Genomic DNA, 26201 nt, shown 5'->3' with positions numbered 1-26201 from the left:
TGTTGCGTGGTAATGTAGAGAACGGATGAGTGTGGGAGTTGAAAGAACTAAGCTTCGGTCATGATCCAAGTCCAAGAATTAAAGACCGCAAAGCATTCAGTTCAAAGGGGAAGAAAGAATGGAAGGTTGACAAGGATGTTGAATATGAAACTGCAGGGCCGCAAAGGCCAGGTGTTGTGTGGGTCAACGTCAGTGGTCACATGGTCTCGAAGTATATCACCTCCCTTAGATACCTCATTACAATCTTATAAACTTCTTGTCGCTGTTTGTCGTTATAGCTTTCTTAAGTAATGTATTATTTCAGACTTTCGGTTTCTATAGCAGCCCTTGAGAGGAGAAATGGATAGAACTTCCAGGTTTTATATGCAGGCTTCTATGTACCGTATTTTCATGGCGGGCTTAACTTTTTGAGGAATAAGTTCTGTACCCATCTGAGCTTCAATATGTTTAGATTTTACCTAAGTTTCAACAAAATGGGCCAGGAAGTGAACTGAAATATCAAGGGAATAGATTAGAATAGGAATTAGAACGGTCAACAGAGAGAAACAAAGAGGATAGACTCTTGTAAATATCAACTTCCTCTCTATGATCTTCCCATACTTCCAAGGTGTTCTCGCAAACTTGAAAACATTTGACCATTCAATCCACGACCATCAACGCTTCCTAACTACAGGACACCTCGCTCCCTCCGTGCCAAATACTTGTCTAGACCTTCAAAATGCCATTTTCCCACTCCATTGAAACTGATACAGCGCTTCAGACATTCCAAAAGTAGGAAGAGCGCTAGGCGCCAGCACTCCACAGGGATCAGAAGTTGTTCAGCATACCCAAGTCCGTAGGACTCAGAAGAAGAGTTGAAAAATGAGCACAAGCGGGATGAGATACGGAATAAGGAATGTGTAGCTCGTCGCCGGGAAAAAGATGTCACACCATCATTCAGCACATAGCCATCAATAGTTAGATATTTCAAGCGAAAGCGCGGAGTTGCCACGCGCTTGGAATTTGAGAGACGGGATGGGGCCGGCAATCCTTATATAACGATCCCTCCGGAGAACGCCAAGTTTTTCCCATTCCTCCCCTCCCATACACGCAACCTCCGATCTTTTTTACCCGCGAGGGGCTGTTTGGAACAGCCCTCGTATTTCCAGGCCAACCCCCGGCAGATCAGTTTGTGCTCGACCTCAACGAGCTGCGGCGCATTGCCGCGACAGGCTTACTCACGCCGGCCTTATGCCATGCCCTTGATTCGTTGCATACTCGCTATACAATTATCCATCATATGATTATCTGTTGTATAATCATGACCCCTCCGGTTGCATCGGCCAGTAGATTTAGTGTCAAGACTCAATAGCACGTAATCTGCACCTCCATACTCCGTCGTAAATTCGCAAACTTATCCGTCCGGCCACCTTCAATATCTGAAAGGGAGAATGTAGAGTAGCCTGCTTGTAATCCTTGGCCGATACCGTGTTAAGGATAAGAGAGATGAACAGGAAAAGAACCTTACCCTTTTATCCTTTGTAGTGACACTAACGTCAATTGAGCAAGGATTAATTATGTGTTTATTCCAAGGTTGCTTTAGTGTCACAGAAGGGACCGAAACAGAACTCATCCAATACGCCGCAGAAGCTCCTGCTCGTATCAGGCTTCCCAAGGTTCCAAGGTTCTGAAATTGGACCTACCTCGCGCTTATCGGTCTATAATTAGGCAGTCTGGTCATGCAATATACTCCAGAATCCTGTAATATAAATGGGTAGCCCTCGACTCTACGCTACACCATACAGAGCGCCCTCTTGCAGCCCAGTAATTAATGCTGTATAGACTCTCTCGATGTTGATCTGGTATACACTGATATCAGTTGGAGTGAGTTCAATATGTACTCATGTAGTGTTTTAGCATCTGTCTTCGACGCAATCCCCATTTGGCATTGGCTATGCTAGAAGTTTAGTCCCAGGTCCGGTTGATTCCTGACCATGCATTTTTTGACCATCTAGGACCTAGGTAAGATGAGCGTTTCTATATATCAAATATTTCCAGAAAATAGATTATCTAGTTACAACGAGTTTTTGTAGTTAACTGGATTAGTTAGATAGGGTTATTTAGTTAACTATTTAGTTAATGATTACATAAGCCATAGCAGTCAGCAATCACATGATATCAGGTCTTGAATTCCGGTGGGCAGCAATGAACAGGAGCCACAGCCAAAAAAAATATAAAGACTTTCGGTAGCGATTTCATGTCTCTGACTGCACTCTGACACCTCTCTTCATCTTCCACTTTTTACTCCAATGACCCTCCCCCAAATACCTCTCTAAGAGCTTAAAATTAGGCCTTAGTGACAGAAGTTATGCTTAATAAACATAATTATTTCATTTTCATGGCCTTCCAAAACTTATCAATGGGTAATTTTTGGATGAGCTTAACACTGGGCGTCATGGGAGGCCACCTCCCATCGACAACGGTGATGGTGGTACGTGCGGATGACTAATAATAACGCGCCACACCGTGGCTCGTGGGGTATTGACTGCGACTCGCGACCCTCCGCCTTTGGTCTTGCACTTTCACTTCTTGCGCGTCAACACAAAAACGCCCTCGATTTTTCTTTTCTCTATTCTCTTCTTAGCCCTAGTCAAACATCTTGATACTCACCACTTTTCACGCTTCCAACGCTTTTTCAAACACCGTTTCAAATCCTTGCTCGATTTTCTAAACACTGAACAACTTCATCTACTATTGAATCAATTTAAACCTTACCCACTGCGCAATGGCTCCCGCCATGGGCGTTAATCCTTATGGAACAGATTCCGAGGATGAAGACTACGAAGACGATGCCCCCATCCCCCCTCGACGCAACGGTAGTAAGTCGAAATCCACCTCACGCAACAAGAACTACTACGCAAAGAAGTCTCGCCGCATCACCGATGAAGACGAAATAACGGATGACGATGTCATTTCTTCTCTTGATGACGAGCCCGAGGAACCAGTCCATCCCGATCAACTCAACGCTCGCGGTAGTCAACGACGCAGAACTGTCCCGACCAATGGCTACAAAGAGAAAGATGCTTCTGATGAGGAAGCTTATGATGAAGCCTCTTCCGGCGAGGATGAAGTTAACCAAAATGATGAGGTAGTTGCGACCATTGAAGAGGCTTCTGTAATCGATGATTCAGTTCCTACGGACGATTCGCCTCTCGAGCAATTCGAGCCCGCTCAACCGTCGAAGGTGGTCAAACTCCCCTTCAATTCTCGTCGCGTTACAAGAAACACGTGCGCTGTTGATGATGGACTCTTTGCTTTGTCGGAATCCGGCCGCCACGCGAATGTTGTTGACAAGGGATCAAAACGACCTGCCTCTCGGCAGCCCGCAGGCAAGAAACCCCCAGGAAAGAAGCTCAAGGGGGATGACAGCGACGACTTCAAACCTGATGAAGAAGATGAAGAGAGCTCCAATGACGATGCAAGTTCTTCACCTCCGTCTCGGTCTCGTAAGGGAACTCAGACACAGGATGACAGCCCGTCTGCCCGCCCGAGAACTCGGGCGTTTTCTGAACAGGAAGAAATGGCCGAAGAGCTGCACGAGTTGGGAGTCCGCTCTAAGAAGCGCGTCCGATCGCCGCAGCCTGCCCATAATCGGGTTAAGCGCAACAAGCCAATTCACAATTACGCCATTCCACATCCGGACGAGGCCGAGCAGCAAGAGTCCGAGAAAGAGTCTCCCTTTCGTCGTGGCCCTACTGGTCCCTGGAAGCGCACGTTGTTCCCAACCGCTGGCCCCTTTGGTGGTGCCCGACCCTCTATTCTTGGTCCCGTCGAAGGTAACAATGCCCTCGTAGATTTTGATGCCGATAGTAGCGACGAGGAATCCAGTCAACCGGATATCACCCCTTCCGGCCAGGCCGTCCCTACCTCTACCGACAAGGTATCAGGAAAGGTTGTGAATCTTGGAAAATTGAAGGACAAGAAAATCTTGTCAGATGCGGACCCCTTGGGCGTGGATTTAAATGTCGATTTCGACAGCGTCGGTGGTTTGCAAGGCCACATACTACAACTTAAGGAGATGTTGGCGTTGCCGCTGCTTTACCCCGAAATTTTTGCCAAATTCGGCATTGTTCCGCCCCGTGGGGCCTTATTCCACGGTCCTCCTGGTACTGGTAAGACCCTAGTGGCTCGGGCCCTCTCCAATAGCCTTAGCTCCGAAGGTCATAAAGTGACTTTCTACATGAGAAAGGGTGCAGATCTTCTGAGCAAATGGGTAGGAGAAGGTGAGCGGCAGCTTGTTCTGCTGTTCGAGGAAGCGAAGAAGACTGCGCCGTCCATTATTTTCTTCGATGAAATCGATGGTAAGAAGTCACGATCTCATAGTTTTCATCCGAAAAGCAATTTGCTAACATTTTTCTCTGTACAGGGTTGGCGCCACCCCGATCAGGGAAGAGTGAGCAATCTCACACAACTTCTTTAGTCTCAACACTTCTGTCATTGATGGACGGCTTGGATGGTCGTGGTCAAGTGATTGTTCTCGGCGCAACCAACCGACCGGACGCTGTCGACCCTGCCCTTCGACGTCCTGGTCGTTTCGACCGTGAATTTTACTTCCCCCTTCCAGATACCGAGGGTCGTCGGGCGATCCTTGACATCCATACGAAGGGTTGGAACCCGGCCCTCTCAGAAGTGGTCAAAGACGAGATTGCGCAGTTAACAAAAGGATATGGGGGCGCCGATCTGCGAGCCTTGTGCATGGAGGCCGCATTGATAGCGGTCCAAAGACGGTACCCTCAGATTTACAAATCTGCCCAGAAACTCCTTATCGACCCAACAACGATCACTGTTCTGCCCACCGACTTTATGGCTGCCGCCAAAAAGATCCTCCCGTCATCAGAACGTTCGACGTCATCAGGAGCATCTCGGCTGCCCGAGAGTATTGAGCCTCTGCTGCGCTGTTCTCTCAAAAGAATAGAGATCATCCTTAAAGACGTTCTCCCGCAGTACAAACCTCTTACTACGTTGGAGGCGGCCGAATACGAAGAGGATAGCCGGCGCGAGAAAAACCTTGAAGAATTCGATCGCTCCCGTGTCTATAGACCACGACTATTGATCAGAGGCAATAAAGGAATGGGCCAGCAGTATCTTGCAGCCGCGCTTTTGAACGGATTTGACGGCTTGCACGTCCAATCTTTCGATTTGCCCACCTTGATTAGCGACTCGACTCGTTCACTCGAAATGGCAGTTCTCAATTCGTTCACAGAGGTTCGAAAGCATAAGCAGGGGGTGATTTTCATCCCGGATCTGCAGGCATGGTGTGATACCGTGGGCCCTACTATAATCAAAACTTTCATGGCCATGATGCGGTCAATTCCACCGACTGACCCCATTCTGCTGCTCGGTGTGCTTGAGTCTACTGGAGACGGTTTAGACCATGAGACAATTTCCGACTTATTTGGTTCGAGCAAAAACAACGTCTTTGATCTCGATTCTCCCGATGATGCTGAACGCCATGCATTCTTCTCCAAGATCATAGCATACATCATGACTCCACCATCGGAGTTTCCCGAATCAACCCGGAAAAAGCGGCAGTTGGAGAAGCTGCCACTTGCACCTCCACCTCCCCCTAAGGCGGAAGTCCCCTTGACAAAGCAACAGCTGAAAGCGCAAAAGAAGCAGGATCGCACCGTCCTACATCTCCTAAAACTACGCATCCAGCCAACCATGACTCAAGCAAAGAAGGCCAGGAAATTCAGGACTGGCATCATCGACGAAACAAAAATCCGCTACCTTTATGATGAAGCCGATCCCGATATTGTGACGGGCGATGTTCACAATGCCGAGGACCGGCCTTATGAAAAGGCTTTGGACAAGAATGGTGTCATCGGACTTCGAGAAGTATCTACGGATAAATTCTATTATAACATGGATCTTTCCTTGATAGAGAAAAGACTCTCGAACGGGTTCTATACCCGATTCGGCGATTTTCTAGCGGATTTCAAAAAAATTGCCAAGGACGCTCGGGTCTTGGGCGATGAGGAGAGAATTATCCGTGCTAACGAACTTCTCGCCAACGTCGAAATGGATATCACCGCAATTGAACAGTCGGATCCCCTTTTGATATTCCAAACTGACCAGCTACACTCTCGGATGCTTGCTCGGAATGCTGTCGTTGCCGTTGCTACGGAAGAAGTTGAGGAGAATTCCTCCCGCCTCGTAAGGAATCCTATCAGCAACGGGTCCGGAAACACTGGCCCAGATCTCACCGTAGGTCAGCTACACTCTCAGATGCTTGCTCAGAATGCCGTCGTTACCGCTGCCACGGAGGAGGAAGTTGAGGGAACACCTTCCCGCCCAGCAGAGAATTCTGTCAGCAACGGGTCCGGAAACACTGGTCCAGATCTCACCGTAGGTCAGCTAAACTCTCAGATGCTTGCTCAGAATGCCGTCGTTACTGCTGCCACGGAGGAGGAAGTTGAGGGAACACCTTCCCGCCCATCAGGGAATTCTGTCAGCAACGGGTCCGGAAACACTGGGCCAGATCTCACCGTGTATCCGGACCGGGGTGATCAGGAAGATCACCTACCAGATACCCAACAAGGTACGCAGCAAGGCTCGGTGGTAGTAGATAGTGAAGTGGTCGAGGAGCTACACCAAGCTCTCACGGATAAGTCGCGAGGCTTATCCGTGGAGCAGCTCCAACACATCTCATCCACCATCACTGTTTACCTTTGGGAAAAGAGGGGGGAGTGGGACCGGACACAAGTGTGTAGAGGAGCAATTATTCTCCTTGACCAAGTATTGGGAGAGACCCTTTTGGGGTAAATGGTGGTGGATGGCGAAGAGCTGCAATAAGCCTTCATGGAGAAGTCTCGTGATGTCTCCGTGGTGCAGTTCAAATTTTGCATCAACCACCAGTCATCTATTGGTAAATCCACCGCATTAGCAAATTTCATCATGTACATAAAGGGGAAATGTCATTAGAAATACCATTATTAATATTATTACAATACTCCGCCTCACGTTCCAAGGTTGTCATTACCCACTAAATATCTATTTGAGTATGTTACAAATATGTTACAGAAGGTGAGCAGCAGCCCGTGATTATTCGATGGGGCTAAGGATAATACACCAAGATTTATCTTCTTGGATGAAATAAATGAAAAGAAGTCATCAGAGTTTTCATCTGAATACTGGGGGGTTGTCGCTCTTAGTCGGCTTAAGTCAATGAAAAATCATGTTCGCCTGCCATCATCATTACCATCAATAAGAGTAAAATTTGTGCCTTTGGAACTATTAATACAACTCAATAGACATGCTAGTCCTGCTGATTGTACACCAATCAATCATTCTTTACTGTGGTTTCGTAGGTGTGTAAGTGCTTTCAAAGCCTTTCATGTCATATACTAGGCTACCCTTCCCTTGAAACAAGGACTTGGAATCGAATAACTTGATTTCACAGTGTATAATATTTTTCGAGCGATATATTTATCTAGGTAATGTCATACATGCCAAGTATTGATGGTTTCTAATTAAAAACACAAGGCGAAGTATAGAAACAGATGCCAAGAATCTGAAAACACGCTAGACCGCATTCGTACATCACGGTCCGCGACCTAACGACGCATCAAAGCCTCACCCATTAAGTATCCAATACTCACAATGTTATTCCGACAATCCACAAGGCATATCTCTCTATCTGCCACTGCCCATCTGGGTACCTCCATTAATCGGCGGACATGGACATCTACTGCGACTAGATTCAAATCAGAGACGCAATCGAGTGCCTACCGGGAAGGCGTAAGTCCTCACTACTCTCTACGAACGAATGGCTTCCAGTAGTCTCGATACTCATGAGTTTGTAATTACAGATAGCTACTTATCGAGCCTTTGTTAGTCCTTTTGCCAAGGTCTTTCTGGGTGCCGTGTTCACATACCAGGTCATTTACTGGTGCTGGGTAAAACTGGAGACGGACGAAGAGAAACTAGCGAAGAATGGTATGAAGAGCTATATTATCTGATTTTTTCTACATAAATTGGTTTACTGATGGGATATACAGAAGAATTGGCCACTCTAGAAAAGAAGGCTAGAGAGCTGGCCGCTGCTAAGAAATGAAGATGAAGATGAAGAGTTCATTTTAAATGTACGATAATTGTGCTGATTTACGTCTTTCTCATTCAATTACGGATTTTTACTCGGAATTTGACTTGGGAATCATTCTCTCTAATCCATGGATCATTACCGACCCGAAATTTTCCAAAATCTTCCATGATGCCCCAAAACATGATATTACCATATTATACAAAATATTCATTGAAATCATTCCATCACTGAAAACATAAATCCAAGGTTCCTATATCAAATCACTGAGAATGCTTTCGCTTTCGGCTCTTCATCTTGGGAGCAGCCATTGGTCGATCTTCAACGCCCGGTCCAGCATAGGCCGATAGCTCCAATTCCGCCAATGAAGGGAATTGCCAATCCCGTCCACGTTTGCCCGTCTTAAAATGCTCAATATCAATGTGATTGAACCGTTCATCTAGGGCAGCAGACCCCCGATTCTGAAGTTGGATGTTTCGACTACAGAACCCGCACCAAAACTGCGACTGTTCAGCCAGGTCGAGTTTGGTGGCGTGAAGGGTAGAGTGGGTCCGTGACTTGGATACACGGTGGCTCTGAGCCAGGTGGTGCATATATGTCTGTTCGCGATAAAATATCCGACAGCACGACTCGTCCTTTTGGGCATCGTGCAGAGCACAGAGCCAGCTGGGCACCTGCAGATGCTGAGAACTTTCATGGCGTTTCCAATCAGCTTTGCTGCCGAAGGACTTGGCGCAGTGTGGAAATGTGCAGCCGTAGGGTCGTTCGTGACGTTTTTGGTGTTTCCTAATTTCTCATGTTAGACTGGGCGAATTTTGCTCGAGGGTTCCATCCAACTTACTTCATCTCGCAGCGGAGACGAGTACGCTTTGAGCAGGTGTCACATTGGAACCAGTCATGCTTCTCATCCACTGGCTCTGCAACTGCAGGGACTTCGGTCGATAGCCGGTCCAAGGCTGTTGATAAAAGTTTCTGCAGAATTTGGCGCTGTGGTTGGGAGAGCTGAAGGTTCTCAGGCTCCATCTCGATTCCCTCATCACTATGCTGACCAGTTTCTTGTCTATGGTTCAGCATCCTTGTCATAGTTTTGATCAAATTATCTGCCGCATCAAATACAGGTCCCTCAAACTTGATTCTCTTGGATTCTAATGGAGACTCGATAATCGATGAGGCCAACTCCGAGGACGAGGCTTGTGATGTCACAGGCACAGACTCCATAATAAAGTTCTCGGGGGATGTGTTGTAGAAGACCGGCTTGGGGGTTTCACTCCGTGACATCCAATCAATGCCTTCCCCAGCGTAATGCACTGACTCGGAATCGAGATCCATCTCAACGGACCCTTGGGGTGAGATCATATTCTGTTGTGTCTCGAAAAGAGCCTCATCCAGAGAGCTACCTACAAGCTTGTGTGTCTCATACCAGTCCATGGATCTCAAATTCGGTTAGTTATTAAAACCCACAATCGGAATCCGGGATCTGACTCACTTCTTTAATAGTCTGTCGGCATCCTCCTCGTGATGCATCCGGCTCAGATGTTGCTTGAAGTTGTCAAGTCGCGGCCACTTCTTGTTAGGACGAGGGCAATTTCTGCCAAAACACATGTACATCATCTTGGGTCCACGTTCAGGCTCCTTCTTATGAACACATTTCTTATGCCGAGCAAGATCATTGATAGTGCCAAATCCCTCCTTTCGAGAGCAGTTTGGCTCGTCGCATTTGAAGAGCTTCTGGTGTCGTGCCTCGTGCTTCCTCTTATCTGAAGGGCACTTTCCAACCCAGGTGCAGGTAGGGTGTTCACACTTGACTGTACTGTCGAGCGGGGAATCTCCAAATTCAGGCAAGAAGCCTACACACACCTGATCAGAGAGAGACATTGACTCGTCAAGAGCATGTTCATTTGCACCGACCTGCGGGCTTGATGTGGAGATTGAGTCTATGCCATACGAAGACATGACAACAGACTGTGCTGCACAGCTGGTTCCGTAGCCAGAGTCTACAGAATGACTACCCATGTACTGGCTCTCACTCTCAGACCCAGGACTGTCATATGGTTTCGAGAATGACGAATCAAATATCGGAGCCTGCATGGGAGGCATAGGAATACCTGGAACACCGGCTACTTGTACTGGGTTCCAGGCTTCACGACGATGAGACAAGCGGGCAGAGGGATAGCCATAATAGAGAGCTTGTGGATGGGCGGGCCACGAGGTGAGATATTGTTGGTTTTGGGGGTCCATAAAGGCCAAGTCGGCTTGGAGGTGTATATCGGACAGGGGATTCAAGGCTGGGTCGAGACTCAAATTGGTTCTGTATTCGGAACCGTCGAGGCTATTCACGTCCATGATGCCATGGAGGACGTCGCTATCATTCCAGTGACGGTGAGAGCCCTTTAAAAAAAAAAGAGATGAAAAGATTAGGAATATGAAAGCCTAGCTAAATTAAAAAAGAGCACTTACCTCCATTATGTGTGATTTGAGATGAGTGGTGAGGCTAATAATCTAACCCGGGTGAAAAAGTAGGGCTAGGATCTAGGTCGTTAACCCGGGTGATGGAAAAAGGTAAGAAGGGTTCCAGCCCAAACTTTATGAAAAAAGAAACAAGGAACAGGTACACAAATCAAATATATTTCTTACCCCCTCATCAGTGGGATAAGCAGGGTTAAATGTATAAGTCGGATCCGAAAAGGAAATGCAGAAAACACGAGGAAAAGTATTGAACCTCCACAATCTCGTGCCGAGCCGGACTTCAACCAGTCAACCACGCGACTGAAAATACATCAATCAAGGGCGAAGAATGTCTCGAAGCGAAAAAGGGAAAAGAGATAAAATTATCAGGAATGCAGTAAATGTTGTTCTCATCCCTTGATTTGCACTGCCCCGCTGTACTGCATGTTGGCTAGGACTCACCCGGGCTTGACGATCATTACTGGCGGATGAAAAAGATGTATAATCAATCATCACATCACGTCCTGGCACATGTACATGATGCCCAGGGCCCAGATGTCTGGGTGGATACGAGATATTAAGGCTTTAAGGCTGTCAGATTTAGATAGTATGATCGAGAACATGCATATCTATACTCTGAACCCTAAAAAGGATGAATACCTGGAGTAGAATGGTGGCCCATACCTATCCCGTATTCTATACGATAGATTGCGTATGACTATGGACAATAAATTCCTTAGGGCTATTCTAACCTTAGATAAATTAATCGAGGTATTTGAAAAAAAAAAAAGGGCTGCGCCTAAGCAAGGACGGATCTCGGAGTCGGAGACCAAGAGGCCGATCGGCAAACTCCGCCAATTCATATATGTGTATATGACTAGTATTCATCATTCAAGGGATAATAGTGTGGAAAGGTTAATTATTTTAGGAAAAGTAGTTGGTTGTTTAGAATGGAACTGCCATGTTGTACACCCCTTAAGGCTGCAGGTATTAGATACGTCGTACTCCATACGAAGTATAGACTCCCTTACTACACACTTCGGGGACCGGGAAAACAGTACATCCTCTAAATATGATCGCTCATATGCTAATGGTCCACGCCACTGGTTGAGGTTTAACAGAGCATTCTCAGGTATGCACGTACGCTGTGTTGTATACGTATGTAAGAAGGGATCCTCGTCATTCCGTGCAGTAAATGGTTCGTTGATTCGTTTATAAGCTTGAGAATATGCACTCAAAGTCATAAGATTCATAAAGGAAAATGATGATAATAATAATAGAAGCGAAAGGAAAAGAATATCATACCCAGGTGTGTGCATCCATTTGACGTGCTTGACATGAAATGGATGTAATTCACCTGCAATAGATGGATAGCGAAAATACTTGAAAAAATGGGGTATATACATGTAAACATTGGGTACACGCGCTGATTTGCTAGCCAGCAAAGCCAAAAACGGGGGTTGACATAAAAAAAAGCAAAGACATCACATTTGAGGGTAGTTCGACCCAGGTGGTGTGGGTATATAGGGTGGGTTTGGAGCCACGGCCTGGTATGGCGGGTAACTCGCCTGTACGGACGCAGGAGCAACAGGGACCGGAACAGGATAAAGTGAATTTCCTGCATAAAATTGATTATCATACTGCTCCGGTCTCGCATTCACGTTGAATGGGGGTGGATATGACACTGAGTTTTGATGGGGAAGTTGGGTTTGAGTCTGAGGCATAGTGGCTTGATCTAGAAGCAAGCCGTTGAATGTATATTGATTAGGCTGGAGTTGATCGGGTATCTGTTCCGGTTCCATCGACAGTTCAATGCCGGCGATGGTTGAATAGTTCCCCGGCTGCTGCAGATCATAGAAGTTGTGGTTGTGGCTTGATGTGCTCGCATCACTGGTGGCATACTGTGGCTGAGCTATATCATGCCTGCCAAGAGGTACGGTCAGGGAGGCAGGTGGGTATGTCTCTGCAGATCTGCTGCTGTTCTCCACTCCCAGTGGCTGAACCTGAATAGAGCATTGTCCAGACTGTCCTTGGCTAGGGGCACTGGTCTGTTTGGCCAGCTCCAGAACAGGGATGGCCAACTGCTCCATGTGTTTCCCCAGGTGGCGTGCCAACCCACCCCATGTGGAACAAATGTTCCCACAAAACCGACAGGGCTCCGAATTGGGAGTCTGCTGAGTTTCCTGCCGGCAATCCTCCACAACAGCCCACAGCCGAGCAACCAGCTTGTCTCGTTCGCTAGCCGAAAAACCATCGTCTGCAACTGCCCCTTTCTTCATCTTGGGGTCGGGGAACTTGTGCTCACGAACCAAGTGCTCTTTAAAATTATTTTTACGAGCACAGGTGTGAGTACATCCAGAATATGAGCAAGCCCACCATTCCAGTTTCCGGTGACACTCGTTCTCGTGTCTCACCCAGTCCGCCTTTCGCTTGAATGACTTGGGCTCGGTACATTGCGGAAAGCTGCAGGTAAACGGCTGAAGATCCTCGTGAATGTGTTTAGACCAATCAGAAGGTTTATGAAACTTCTTGACTCCAAAGCAGACAGAACACTCAAACTCGGCTGGTAGGCGGTGGGCTGGTGGCAGCGGAACTCCAGCTGGGAACTGCGCTGCAGCGAAAGACCCTTCGCCTACATAGTATGGATGCTCACGCGTGGAATTTGCGACTCGGAACTGAGTTTGTCCGCACGGTTCAGTGGGAGCTGAAGATTTACCCTGTTCTAACAAAATGGGGCTCCCGCCTTGTAACTTGCAGAACTCGCCAGATTTGCAAGTACCTTTGGCGACGGCAGCAGCATGCTTCTGTTGATGATCAACCAGCTTCTTGTACCGCCGCACCTGCTCTTGAGCAAAGCGGCGGGTTAGAGCTGGCACGAGCCGCGGGTTCATTTGCATAATTTGCGCCTGGAAACCTTCAAATGTTGGCACAGGTAATTCCGATATAGGAGGGAACTCCATTTTCATTGCCGAGTCCTCGGCATGGTCCAGATGATCATCATCCTCATCCTCTGCGCCTGTCTTATCAGGCTCCGGTGTCACACTGGCCATCTGCCGTCCCATATTCGACCCTGGTTTGAGATAACGCTGAATACTTGCAACAGGTGGGCCACCATGTGAGGTCATCAGCTCCATCAGTCCTGGTGTGTTGGGACGAGGAATCTCACTGATGCTTCGGCGTTGTCGCACTTTAGCTGGAGGGGACAGTGTGGCGTCCGTATTAGGTGCAGCAGCATGCACCACATTATTTGCTCCAATGGCTGTGATCGATCCTGTCAAGGACAAGAGACCGCTTGTCAAACTTGGTGAGCGCGAGTGTGAGAGTGAATGCACCTTTGACGACAGACTATATCTATGACGAATCGATTGGCTCTCCTTACGTTGGGGAGTATCGTGCTCAGTCCCTTGTTCACCGGATGTCTCAATACTGGCAGTCGTGAGTTCTGAGGCTTGACGCTTCAGATTGGATGACAGGCCAAAAGATGGGCGCTTGAAACTCAGGAGGCTTCTACTCCGATATTTAGTTTTCGGTCGATTGTCGGTCAGGCTCAGGCTCTCAAAATTGCGAATACTATCGGCATCAACAGTAGCGGTGAGAGATGCTGTCTCTATTTCCCGTGCCCGCATTTGATAGATCATCATGGCCGCACTAGAGCTGTACGGTTGCATCGGCTCCATTCTCGGTATAGAGTCGCGAATATCGTCATGCCAAGGATACACGCGGACGGAGTCCGCTGCCTCGCGGGAGGGAAAGATGCCAGGAGAGGTATAGTCATGTCGACCAGGATCAGCAGGCAGAGAGTCAGAAGCCGTTTCCTCACTTGCAAGGCTACCTTCATCCCCACTACCTTCACCCTCACTCTCACTCTCTTCCTGTAGCAAGACCCCAGGCCCAGGTGTTGGAGGACCTGTATGAAACTTGAGACTGAAATAATCTTCTTGTTTCAGCGGATTATCACCAGTACTTCTTGCTCTGGGTCTGTTAGGTTTCGGCGGGGACAGGGTCGTCCGAGATGGTCGCGGCTGATCATCGCCAGCTTCGCTTTTTGTCGCGCTCACCTGCGCGAACCAGTTGCTAATTCGCTGGTTCTTCTGCTCAAGCTCACGTATGCCCTTGAGCATGTTAGGGCTAGACACATATTCCGTGCCACGAGCAGAGGGATCAAGACCACCTTGACCCGTGGTCGAGTTACGGATCCATTGACCGTTATCCGCTCTACTTGCAAAGAGGGAAGGGACTGATCGAAGCTCTTCAATCTCATCACCAACCTCTTCTTCAAACTCATCAAAGCCGCCTGGGGAAAGATGGGTCGACGACCGGCTTGCATGGCGCTTGTGACTGGAATGAAAATCTGGGGAATCTCCGCGTGGCGGACCTGATACAGTGAGGATGATTGGGCTTCTACCCTGAGTAGAAGCCGATGCCAGTTCCGTCCCAGCCGTATGATTAGTCGAGACGACCAGACCAGATGATGCATATGCTTGATTGGTACCTGGACCCGGTTGAGCTGGCTCCTGCTGGGCTGGCAGAGAATCTGACCAGGTAGATAGAGCAGATATAGCAGATGTCGTACCCATAGTGTTGAGCGCCGCAGCCCCACGATCTGGCCAACCCGACCCATTTGCAAAGTCAATGTCTGACGGGTCCACATATCTCCCACTAAGGACAGATGGAGAAACACAAGTGCTGGGATTGTACCAGTCATTCTGCGGTGGAGAAAGATCATGAGATTCGATCGGAGAGGAAGCAATATTCGGACTGCCACCCAGTGGGGTCAAACGTATAGCATGCGCCTTGAAATCAAGTTCTTCAGGATCTGACGGCGCAGAGAGGTATGGATCCTGGTCTTGTAGGGCCGGTGAGTGTCGAGTGTAAGTACTGCTCGACATATTCACAGAATGAGATAGCTTGACCCATTCAGACACTGAGAGATTCGAGTTTTGTTCGCTTGTTTCCGGGGGAGGTGATAGCGGCGCAGACCTCATTGAGTGATAGAGTAAGTATGAAGGATCCGACTTAGGACATTTAAAATGCCAAAAGTAAAGATTACAATTTTTTAATCCTTCAGAAGATAGGGCTAAGCCACAGGATAAGATCAATAGTAGAAGGAGGGGTTGTAAGAATAAGAAGTGAATTGAGAAGAGTAAGAAATAAATGCATAAGCGCCGGGCGCAAAAGCCAAGTGGGTACGGGGAGAGTTCGGAGTACAACAATTAAGAATTAGAAAAAAAAAAAAAAAAAAAAAATCCAGGGGAAGAGGGGGAAATTGATCAGCCTCTTGTCAGAGAAACCAGCAAACTCCGCTTCTCCGTTGAGCCTCATTTAACGCAATCCTTAGCGCTTGTTATGGAGAGGACGGCGATAGATACTATAGTAGCAGTACCTCGGTAGTACTTTAGGGCTTCCTTCAGTTCTTATATAAGTGGATATCATCATTCAAAACGTCATTTATAATCTAATCAGGATCAAATAACTCATCAAGGCTCACTTCTCATTCCAGAAATAGCCCTAAATTTTGAGGCTGTGAGGCTATTGCTGCATTAACTGAGCCACACTTCGTTCCTGCGTGCTATTCTTATCCTATGTCCATAACTTGTTTATACTTTATACCTTATTCTTCTGTCGTTTACTCTAGCTCTTCGTATATGCAATCGATAAGGCGAAATGAGTGTGGGATGATAAGAAGACGAATGGAAGACGAATGGAAGGAAAAGACAGCAGAATATGAGAAATATTCGTTTCAGGTCAAAATTAAGGGTGTCAGAGGCACGTGATGTCATGTACGACACGCTATATCAACTATGAGCTAGATCAATTGAAGCGTACTTTTGAAACACATTTCAAATTTTGTACAGCTTAGTATGAATGCATCATGATAATGAAAAGCAGTGAGATATGTCTGATATGACATACTCAGCCTACCTGCAGTGGTCTATAAAACCTTGAAAGGTCCAAGCTTCAATATGTATATCTACATAGGGAGAATGAAGCAAAAATTGACCCACCTGGGCACCTACCCAGATGGGGACCTTGGGAGCTCTTGGAGATTTAGATAATTAAATGGATCTATATTTACCTAGGTATCTAGCTAGCATCCACATACATGAAAAGCCGTCGATTGATCTAATGGGTACCCGGGAACCTCAGAAATAGTTCTTGCGTAAATATTCATTACTCTACCTATACATGATGTCTCAATACATGCCCATTTAAATCCCTCGCTAAATGCCAATCAAATAAATGCCAGATACAAAATCAAACTAATGTGACAGCAGAAAACAAAAAAAGCTATATATAATGCAATCAGATCAGATCAGGAGTAAAGATAAAAGTGGCAACGCCCAAATCAACCCTTCCTGAACAGCCCCTTGACCCGGGAGTTCAGCGGCGCTGGATGAGGCCCCGTCAGCGGAACCGATGGCGGATGGTGAAAAGCAACCAACCTCTCATTAGGGCTCTGAACCTTTTCACCTTTGGGAGTTCTCGGCGGCGAAATCGGACCTCTAGCTTCGGTCAGAGTGTCGTTCGATTTCTTCGCTAATTCCTGCAATCTTGCCATGATGATTGAGGAATCAGAGAAGATCAAGACGCCCGGTGCGTAGATACACAGGTCTGTTCGTTCACCACTGTCAAAGTCCTCGTGTGCAGCTTCCCGTATGATACGCGGGAACGTACGAAGGACGACGTGGCGAGCTATGCTGCTAGAAGCCGGCTCTACGATTCCGTACTCCTCCCAGCCGTCGTTTGAGGCGAATTCATCACCCGAAGCTGGGAAGTCTGCTATGACGAGTTCTCGCTCGACACGGGCATGGCGCCATGTCTCGGCAGCAAGTTTGACGACTTTGCGGACGGCAATGAGAAGAGAGTCAAGGTGCTTGGGGTCGGTGAAGTGTTTGATGTGGTCGACGATCTCGTCCACGATCACAGCGGCGGCAACATTGATAGCTTGCTTTGCGTCAGAAGCAGTGTAGGCTGCTTTCAGAGTTTGTTGACGCCAGAAAGCTTCGCGGCGCACTGATTTGCGGCGAATGTCCATCGACAGCATCTGGAAGAAGGTGTCGGCTTTGTCATATCTCCGGCCGAGGGTAAAAAGGAATGGTTGGAAGACACGGTATGTTAAGGTCTTGGATATGATGTGCTGAACGTAGGCGCATCGTAGTTCGCGAGATGCTGGTGTGTTGTCGAGGAAGGGCGGAATTTCGGAGGGGATCTTGGCAAGGATGTCCTTTGGCGGGTCGATGGGGAGGTAGTCGAAGTGCTCTTTGGCGAGGTCGTAAATCATTGAAGTGAGCTGGTTGAAGCAGTCCAGACTAGAAGACGAGACGATTTATCAGAATCAAGTAAAATTTTATGGCGTTATCAACATGATTCTATTAGAAAGACAATATATAAGAAAGGAAAAAGAGTCGTAGGGACATGAATCGCCGGGAGAGGCATAAAAAGGTCGTAAAAATGGTAAGGAAATCATAAAGAGAGTAGAATCATGATGATGGCATGCTCAGGTGAGAAGACAAAAACGAAAACTTATATACTGTAGTAGGCTCACTTACAAGAATTGATCGCCCTTGGTAGATTTGAGATCTGTAGCTTCTCCAAGACTGTGCAGCGTCTTCCTCAGCCTGTCACAATCACGATCCAGATGATCGATGGTGTTTCGCATCTCGTCCACCGCGCGTTGCATTTGCTGTTCTTTGACGACGCCAGCTCCTTCCAGTTTCTCCTTCTCGCGCTCCGAGCTCGCCAGCTTCGCATCTTTCTCTGAGAGCATCCTCTCAAAGGCAGCACGGTCTGCATTCCAGTGCATCTCCTTTGCAGTGTATGTCGCTTCAAGGTGAGCGATTTTGTTGTCCAATTCTTTCGCCACTACCACAAGAGCACCCTCGTTATTGCCCCGTAATGACGTTAATTCGTCAGCGTGGCCTTTCAAAAGGGCATCGAGCTCCTCGGCATTCTTGGTGCGGGTTTCTTGGAGCTCTTTCTCTTTCGTCTCTAGCTCGGTAAGCTTCGACGCTACTTCTTCGTTAAGTTTGGCCAAGTGGCCTTCCACCTCTTTCTCTTTAGATTCTAGCTCCGTGATTTTGGAAGCCAGTTCAGTCTTGGTGGTCTCAAGGTCCTTAATTTGAGCCTCGAGAGATTCTTGCAAAGCTGTCTTTTCTTTTTCCCATTCACCTTTGTGGGAGTCGTGCTCCGCAAGCAGTTCCTTCTCGCGCGCTGCCAAGGCTTCACTTGCAGCTTTCTCATCTTCAGCCTTGATCTCTTCAAAGAGTTCAGTCAACTCTTGCTTCTGGGCTGCAAGAGCCTTCTCATGCTCCGCCTTCAGCTCCTCGAGCTCCTTGGCGTGCTTTTCCTCAGTTTCCTTGAGGGTGGTATTTAACTTTTCGACTTCCGCCTCAAGCTCGGTTTTGCTCTTGGAAAGCTCTTCGTTGGTTTTTTGGAGTTCCTCAATAGACTTCTGAAGCTCCTCGTTGGACTTCTGGTGAGTTGACAAGCCTGATTCGAGGTCGGAATGCTTCTCCTGGAGGTTTCCCAGCTCCAGTCGAAGTTCGTTGATGACGTTTTTCAGCTTGGCGCATTCCTCAGCACTTTCATTTGCAGTCTTCTTCATCTGGGATTGCAAAGCTTCGATATAGAAGTCCTTGTGCATGAGAGCCTGTTCATGTTGGTTACCGAAATGCTTCATTTCGGCCTCGCGGGCCGATAACTTGCTGTGTGTGTTTCGGTACCCATCCAAAAGGCGATTGATGTCGGGGAGGGTAGATTGAATTCTTTGGAGAAGCTCAATATGCTCGCTATCCTTCTCTGAAGGAGACATGACTCCATTCTCGTTTGGTAACCCACCGTTCGCCATGAGGGCTTGGTATGAAGCATATGCGGTTGGATCACCCAAAGTGAAGCTCCGACGCATATAATGTCCGTCGGGATAGGAGCCGTATGGAGGAACGACTCCACTAGAGCTCATGACAGGCGAGTGGAGGCCACTTGTATAGTTTTGTGATGTTGAGGGTGCAGGTGATTGCACTGGAGCTAATGGGACTGCGGGAGCTGGGGCAGCTGGTGGAGGAGGTGGTGGTGTTGGAGTCGCTGTGGGCGACATGACTGGTGATATATAAGGGTAATGAGAGTGAGCAAGTGGGCTGCTGACTTTGGGTATAGGTGAGGCGTATGGAGAGTAAGGAGAACCGTATTGTGGCCCGTATTGGGGCCCGTACTGTGACCCGTACGAACTGTATGGAACAGGTGCGACGTAAGGCACAACAGGCGAGGCGTAGGGCGAGTAGTAGGAGCCAGACGCAGATGGGGCGCAAGGTACAGGCGAGACGTATGAGCCCGTTGGGGCAGAGTAGTATGGATAGTATTGATCAGGTGAAGGGCCTGACCAATATTGAGCCTCAGTCTGAGAAGGAGAGGGAAGGGGTATCAGATCAGGTGCTGGCGAGAATGAAGCACGTGGATCAAGTGGAACAGGTGCAACAGGTGTCTTCTCTTCTGATAATGATTCCCATAGACGAGTATTCTCTTGTTCAGGTTGAAGAGGCTTATCTTCGGCCTTGGTGATTTGCTCAGATATGACTTCGTTGGACACGGGTGCTTCCTCAGGCTGTTTTTCATTCACAAGAAAATCATTCCAGGTTTCAATTCTGGATTGGGGTGAGGCACGGGACTTTTCACTGTCGGATGCTTCTGGCGATGGCTTGTCCAGCTCAGATGCTATGGCTTCTGATACGAGTGCAGGCTCTTGCACAATCAGATATGGACTGCCAGGCGTGAGTGATTCTGTTGTGGTCTGGTCTTCTGCCCCATCTGGACTCTTAGCCCTTTTAACCTTGTGCTTCAATACAGTCTTGCCATTTTTATCCTTGGCTTTGACCTTCTTGCCACCCGGAGCCATGGTGGGAGAGTGAGGCGTGCCCAATATTCTCATTAGAATAGAAGACGAGTGTCCAATGGGATCACGGTATGAAATATGAAGAGAGAAGAAGAGTAGAAGATTTCCGGTTTGAGTGGTTCATAGGGCTCTCTGTACAGTACTTTTCGCAGGATGCCTTGTGTCACAAAAATATAGCCCAAAAGGCAGATGGATTAGGGTCTTAAGCGCCCAGAATACGATCACCCGATGAGTCAAGAGAAGAAGGAACCCTTGAATCAGCGTGAAGAGCGATAATTAGGTCGCGAAACAGGTGCACTGAACTCGTGTTGGACGAGTGGGCACAAATGACTGAGAAACACGAAGCACAAGGCTGTGGTTCCAGCACACTACTGGTTTATTTAAGTCCAGATCTTAATTTCAGAGAGGGGAGAAGTGTGCGAAACAAGGAAAATGGAAATTAGGAGAGAAGAGAAGTATAGGGCTCAAGAGAGATATAGTGCGATTCCAACATGTTATCCACCGATCTAACCCTATTGGATACATGAAACCCATCTACAAGCCGACCGGGTCTCCAAAAAACATAGTTCATCGCTGATTCCATACGAAGTAGAGGAAAGATTCGATTTCGAACTGAAGCGAGACCAATTGCGGCGCGCCATGGGGGGTAATTGGGCATCAATGGTTGTTCGGGCGTAGTGGGGACTAACCCCTTCCCCCGAATTCTGAATTCTGACCTGTTGAATTACCACCTAGACCATGTTCTTCCGCGGTAGCTGCGCTCGTTTGTTAATCTGGGCATTAATGGGGTCCAAAGATGGTCCAAATGAAGTACGCCTCATGTTAGGGGGTAAAATGAGGCATCGTCCAGGTCAGTAAATTGCAAAATCTATACAAGTCCGGGGCCCGGGAGTACATATGTACAGGGTAACCCCCAGTCGTTTCTCCTATGGTTGGTACCCCGTCTGCATCTGCAAGGATGATCTCCGAAGAATCATGGAAGCCTTGGAGAAGTCGAGGATGGCATGATGCGATTGTCAATGTGAAGTGATATCATACATCTTCAGTAACCGAAAAGATAAACAATATGCAGAGGAATGCATATAGATGTTCATCAATAAAGATGGCGGAGCAAGTACCGGTACACGGATAGAATAGAGTGAGGCAACTGGCTGCGCTAGTCCCGATATAATAGTCACGTGACTATCTTCGCAACTTCCATCCTATCATCAGCATTCAAAGGGTCATCACCAATTCGAACATCTCAACTCCCTTCTCCACACAACCATGTTCGCCAGAAGTGCTGCGGCTTCAATGCGGCAGGTGCTACGCACCCAGCCTCCTCGTCGATTTGGCTCTTCCCACGCCCACGCCGAGCCTGTGAACGAAAGCTTCGGTGTAAGCTGCTTCCCCCGCCGGCGACATAGACCTTAGACACTGCACAGCACTTTCAATTGCTTCGGAATCACTACTAACTCATACATCCGAATCAACAGCGCAGCTTCTACGTCACCATCGGCAGCATCGCCTCCGCTTACGTCCTTTACCGCATCTCCAAGTCTACCGAGGAGTCCGGCTCAGAGTCGTGGATCTCTGGTCTCATTACCAAGTGGAGCCCCTCGCAAGAAGTTTTTGAGCAGCGCAATGCCATTCATACTGCCCTCCTGGACAAGGCTGCCGATGACCGCCAGTTGTTCGGCAGTCAGGGACCTGCACAGGCCTATGAGCTGAAGTCGCCCGAGTATGTGATTCGGTTCTGAAACAATGCGCAAGGGATATTGAATACTGACACTTTTTTTTAGCTTGATGAACTCTGGCTCACCTTACAACGTCTCCCCAGGCTCCCAGGCCGACCTGAGCGCCGTGGTTGCTCACTACGAGCGTCTTAACAAGGAGATTGATGCCTCTCGGGTTGCGCGGATGCAGGGAGGCAAGTCCGTTTACGAATAAATTGTTTCGTTTATTACTTTGTTTGGCTGTCGGTGTAGACATGTCCATGGAAGGGCAAAATATGTACATATAAATTAGGACGGCAAGCTTAACTCCGGCACCCGATCATTTGAATTTTCTTTTTTGTTTACAAGTATGCTGGCTGCGGAGTACTCAAAAGGGGTATATGTTTTGAGATTTAAACCTTCTAGATGACAGTAGCTGGCGTTATTTCCAAGACAACCCTGCCGACTCCTTCTGACTGAACATCCACCCTTTGCAGGACCTCTAACTCATGCTCGCATGAATTCTTCAAAACAGCAAGGAACTCATCCACGCCGCCTCCAACGCCGAAATAGACCTTCTTAGCTGCTACTAAAGCCCGGGCTTTTATAGAAGCGGTACTGGATCTGTACAGCAGTGTCGAAATGGTTTCTGAAAACGCCACCAATGATGAGGGGGAATAAATAGTCTCACTAGCGAGAAGCAATGTCTTATAATCACTGTCACGGGTTGAAAAGGCCAGGTCCACGAATTCAGGCGACCATGCCCCTGAGATGAGATCAATTGAGATTCCACGCTGAGCTATGTCACTTTGGAACTCATTCAGAAGCTCGGGTGTGATATCCAATTCTTCTTCTTCCTGCCGGACCTGCGGAGCCTGTTCATCTACTGCGGATGGTACAGGATACTGTCGGCTATTCCACCAAGTGAGCAGCAGATTTGGAAGGGTGACCAGACGCAGGACCGACGAGTTGTAATCGGCAAAAGTAAAATGGGTCTTGCATTGCGATGTACCTGTCGTTGTCTTCAAAAGATGGGCGAATATGGCCAGAGACGGTACTGCAGTGCCAGCACCAAGCTATTAAATTATTAGAACTTATGTTATAAGAGCAGATAGGAGAAGGCAAACCTCGATAATATGAACATTTGTCTGTGGATCATCCAGAGATTCAATAAATGTGCTCTCACCAGTAACAAGTTTAGCAAGATCCAAAGCACATTCCCAAGTCTTGAAGCCACCCTCATAGAAATTAGGCTTGAGGTCACCTTCTTCAATACCAGCAATCAGCTCGGCATTATCATGGTCCACACTATCTTCTGCCATCAACTGGGTACGGATATCATAGATTTCCCGACGCGCAATGACAACGGGAGCATCTTGATTGAGAACCAGCCGGTTGAAGAATATTTGTGAGGGCAGAACGGACAGCTTTTAGTTTATTAGATTTGGATCTCGATGTATACATTTTTTTTCCTTCTTGAGAGCGGAAACGGACTTACCCATTCGTTCATATCGTGTTTACTAGCTTGCACTAGCTCGGGGAGGGAGTCAGTGCCATGTTGTACAATAACTTCTGGGACTTCGTTGATGTCGACATCATCAATATCAATGTCATCGCCAGAGAAGCCAAAGCTGAACGCCATGGTCAAGTTCGTCAATTTTCAATTGACGGGGAATTGGATGGTGGATTTTGCGGTAGAATCCCTTGGAAATAGCTCAGATGAACACTAGTCCTTCTATATTCAATGTCAAGCAATATTTCAAGGGCAATCAGACTTAAATATAGCCGACAGACGATGAAGTACTGAATTTGTCCATACCAGAAAATTGCAGTGGGGCAGCATGACTAAGCCGGCCAGATATCTACTTACGACGACCATATTCTAACTGGATCAACACATCAAACAAAGATTTTGACCTAATTCAATAATTCATGTCGAACTTTGCTAGCGACTCATAGCATTGTAATAAAAACTGGAATATCTGATGAACCCAGCGATGGATACTTGTGCTGATACGCAAGACTGGTTGTAACCTTTCTTGCATATGCCATACATCCTTGAACTTTTGACAATATCAGGTCCATCAAATTTGTCAATATTCATTCTTGCAAACCTTGGAAACACCCGGACCAAACGACATTGGAGATAAATTGGTAACTGCCTAATCGATAGATCAACCCGTGGACCTAAGTCTCAAATATCCACTAGTAGATTCCAAGGTTACACAGCATAGCAAGTGCCAGAAGGTTGTAAGGCTATGTACACTCGAGGATAAAATCACTTTGACTGTACCAAGGCATTATGCAAGTCTAGTCACCACCTAACCTATCAGACAAGAAGTATCAACCGTCTAAGGAAATTCACTTGCCATGATTTAAGAGACGTGAGACGATGAAGGTATACACCACCTTCAGGGTTTCTAAAAACAAGAATAATCAGAGCCAATGATATGAGAAGCTGCACAACTACCTAGGCACTACTTAAAGATCCACTACCAAGTTATAGAGCTCCAAAGAAAATGTCTTTCAGAATCCTAGTAAAAATATCAGTTTTCGTGACCAATAACAAAGATACTATAATTTTTCTACGGAGTCGGAAGCTCAAAAAGGCTCGCAGCCTGGTCTATCATCCTTGAAAACGTTAAAATTCAAAATCAAATAGAGTGCCACGTTAAAAGGCTACTTTTATCTCTATTTCAACCAGATGTCAACATAAATTTTGACTAGGATTATTCCCCACTACCGTCCTCGGCAGTACCCTTGAACATGTATTTATTGTCTATGCACGGGCGGCTTCATGATCTTCGGTATGATTGCCACCTTAAGATGAACCCACATGGCATGAAAAGCGGCTGATATTCCCACTCTAATTTCCCAAGGTCCATCTCTGGAAAAATTCTCGGCAAGCCCTACACAAGATCGAAAAATCATCACTTATCATCACTTACATAGTGGTCGCAGGGTTTAATATTTGTATAATCGGAACACATTGATAAGATCGTAATTGTTATTTGTATATGCAGACAGCTGTACAGGGGTAATATAATTCATGAAAAATAAAAAAAAAGTAGAAAAAAAGCCTTTTGAGAGTGGTGCGAGGCAACATCCCAAATAAAAGGAGTTCGAAGAGAAGAAAAATTAGATCCAAAGGCCCCCTCCATATTTACCAACAAGTCTGGAACCAAAAAAGTCGAGAGGAAATGGTGATACACAGTTCGGAGATATCAAGAAGCCTCTAAGAGACGCCCAATTCCAGAAATATCACAGATTCAACAGTTTGCGATGCGCTCGCTATTTACAGGAAAGCTGCAACAGCGGCGACAACAGCCAGCATACCGACAGAGACACGGTTAACGACACCGGCGCCGGTGGAGGGCACGCTGGTGGAGGTAGAAGTGGCCGAGCTGGTGGCAGTAGCGGTGGAGTCGGAGTCAGTGGTGGTGCTGGAGCCAGTGCTAGTAGCAGTGGTCAAAGTGGTAGCAGTTGAACTGTCGGACTTGGTGCTGCTGCTGCTAGTGGTGGTGGCGCCAGTGGAGCTAGCAGTGGAAGAAGAAGCAGTGGTCGTGGTGGTAGAGTCGGTGGAAGAAGAGCTAGCACTGGTGGCAGTAGCAGTGGAGGTAGCAGACGCAGTGGTGGCGGAGGCAGTGGCAGTAGCGTCGAGGACCTCGAAGTAAGGCAAGAAGTTGTAATTGGAGGAGTCGGAGTCATCGATGATCTCGATGGTGTAGGCACGTCCAGCGATCAGATCATCGGGGACAGCCCAGGTGTAGGAACCGGTGTTTTCAATATCGGCTGTGATAATAGGTTAGTATGAATTCATGAGATCAGATGCCGCGAGTTGCGATAGGATGCGACACTTACAAGCAATTTCAGTGCCGGTAGTAGAGGTGGTAATAGCAGTCCACTGCAGACGCAGGGAAACGGTACCGGTGGTATCATTACTCCAGGTCAAGGTTGTAGATTTACCGGAAGTAAATGTGTAACCATCAGTAGGGATGGAGAAAGCATTCTCGGTGCTAGAGGCAGCAACCAGACTCGCGAAGAGAGCGACAGCGGAGATAGTGAAACGCATTGTGGGATAAAACGATTTGATTTT

General features: G+C 47.4%; 8 protein-coding genes across 8 annotated transcripts; 3 read left to right on the top strand and 5 right to left on the bottom strand.

Annotated features, from left to right (window-relative positions):
- Positions 1–2764: 2764 nt before the first annotated feature.
- N7495_002926 (chromatin segregase YTA7) lies at positions 2765–6798 on the top strand (the record flags this gene model as incomplete). Its single annotated transcript, XM_057205595.1, has 2 exons — positions 2765–4340; positions 4406–6798. Coding segments are annotated over 2 exons (3969 nt in total), but the record flags the coding sequence as incomplete, so codon positions are not given.
- An 843-nt stretch (positions 6799–7641) lies between these two features.
- N7495_002925 (uncharacterized protein) lies at positions 7642–8095 on the top strand (the record flags this gene model as incomplete). The annotated part of the gene is made up of 3 exons (XM_057205594.1): positions 7642–7779; positions 7851–7977; positions 8040–8095. The coding sequence occupies 3 exons, from the start codon at positions 7642–7644 to the stop codon at positions 8093–8095; spliced, it is 321 nt and encodes a 106-aa protein (XP_057066201.1).
- A 248-nt stretch (positions 8096–8343) lies between these two features.
- Positions 8344–10543, bottom strand: N7495_002924 (putative C2H2 finger domain protein; the record flags this gene model as incomplete). Its single annotated transcript, XM_057205593.1, has 4 exons — positions 8344–8866; positions 8922–9512; positions 9567–10468; positions 10538–10543. 4 exons carry the CDS (start codon positions 10541–10543, stop codon positions 8344–8346), a joined length of 2022 nt encoding a protein of 673 aa, XP_057066200.1.
- Positions 10544–12009: 1466 nt separating this feature from the next.
- Positions 12010–15510, bottom strand: N7495_002923 (putative C2H2 finger domain protein; the record flags this gene model as incomplete). The annotated part of the gene is made up of 1 exon (XM_057205592.1): positions 12010–15510. The coding sequence occupies one exon, from the start codon at positions 15508–15510 to the stop codon at positions 12010–12012; it is 3501 nt and encodes a 1166-aa protein (XP_057066199.1).
- Positions 15511–16871: 1361 nt separating this feature from the next.
- On the bottom strand, positions 16872–20414 carry N7495_002922 (uncharacterized protein; the record flags this gene model as incomplete). The annotated part of the gene is made up of 2 exons (XM_057205591.1): positions 16872–17835; positions 18076–20414. The coding sequence occupies 2 exons, from the start codon at positions 20412–20414 to the stop codon at positions 16872–16874; spliced, it is 3303 nt and encodes a 1100-aa protein (XP_057066198.1).
- Positions 20415–21677: 1263 nt separating this feature from the next.
- N7495_002921 (putative NADH-ubiquinone oxidoreductase 178 kDa subunit) lies at positions 21678–22340 on the top strand (the record flags this gene model as incomplete). Its single annotated transcript, XM_057205590.1, has 3 exons — positions 21678–21788; positions 21887–22131; positions 22193–22340. The coding sequence occupies 3 exons, from the start codon at positions 21678–21680 to the stop codon at positions 22338–22340; spliced, it is 504 nt and encodes a 167-aa protein (XP_057066197.1).
- A 187-nt stretch (positions 22341–22527) lies between these two features.
- Positions 22528–23747, bottom strand: N7495_002920 (protein-histidine N-methyltransferase; the record flags this gene model as incomplete). The annotated part of the gene is made up of 3 exons (XM_057205589.1): positions 22528–23181; positions 23233–23532; positions 23604–23747. 3 exons carry the CDS (start codon positions 23745–23747, stop codon positions 22528–22530), a joined length of 1098 nt encoding a protein of 365 aa, XP_057066196.1.
- A 1653-nt stretch (positions 23748–25400) lies between these two features.
- Positions 25401–26177, bottom strand: N7495_002919 (GPI anchored serine-threonine rich family protein; the record flags this gene model as incomplete). Its single annotated transcript, XM_057205588.1, has 2 exons — positions 25401–25897; positions 25967–26177. 2 exons carry the CDS (start codon positions 26175–26177, stop codon positions 25401–25403), a joined length of 708 nt encoding a protein of 235 aa, XP_057066195.1.
- Between the last annotated feature and the right edge of the window lie 24 nt (positions 26178–26201).

This window comes from Penicillium taxi (genome assembly GCF_028828555.1).
Source record: "Penicillium taxi strain IBT 34144 chromosome Unknown utg000002l_segment0_segment0, whole genome shotgun sequence".
Lineage (NCBI taxonomy): Eukaryota > Fungi > Ascomycota > Eurotiomycetes > Eurotiales > Aspergillaceae > Penicillium > Penicillium taxi.
This window is presented reverse-complemented; position numbering and strand designations above follow the sequence as displayed.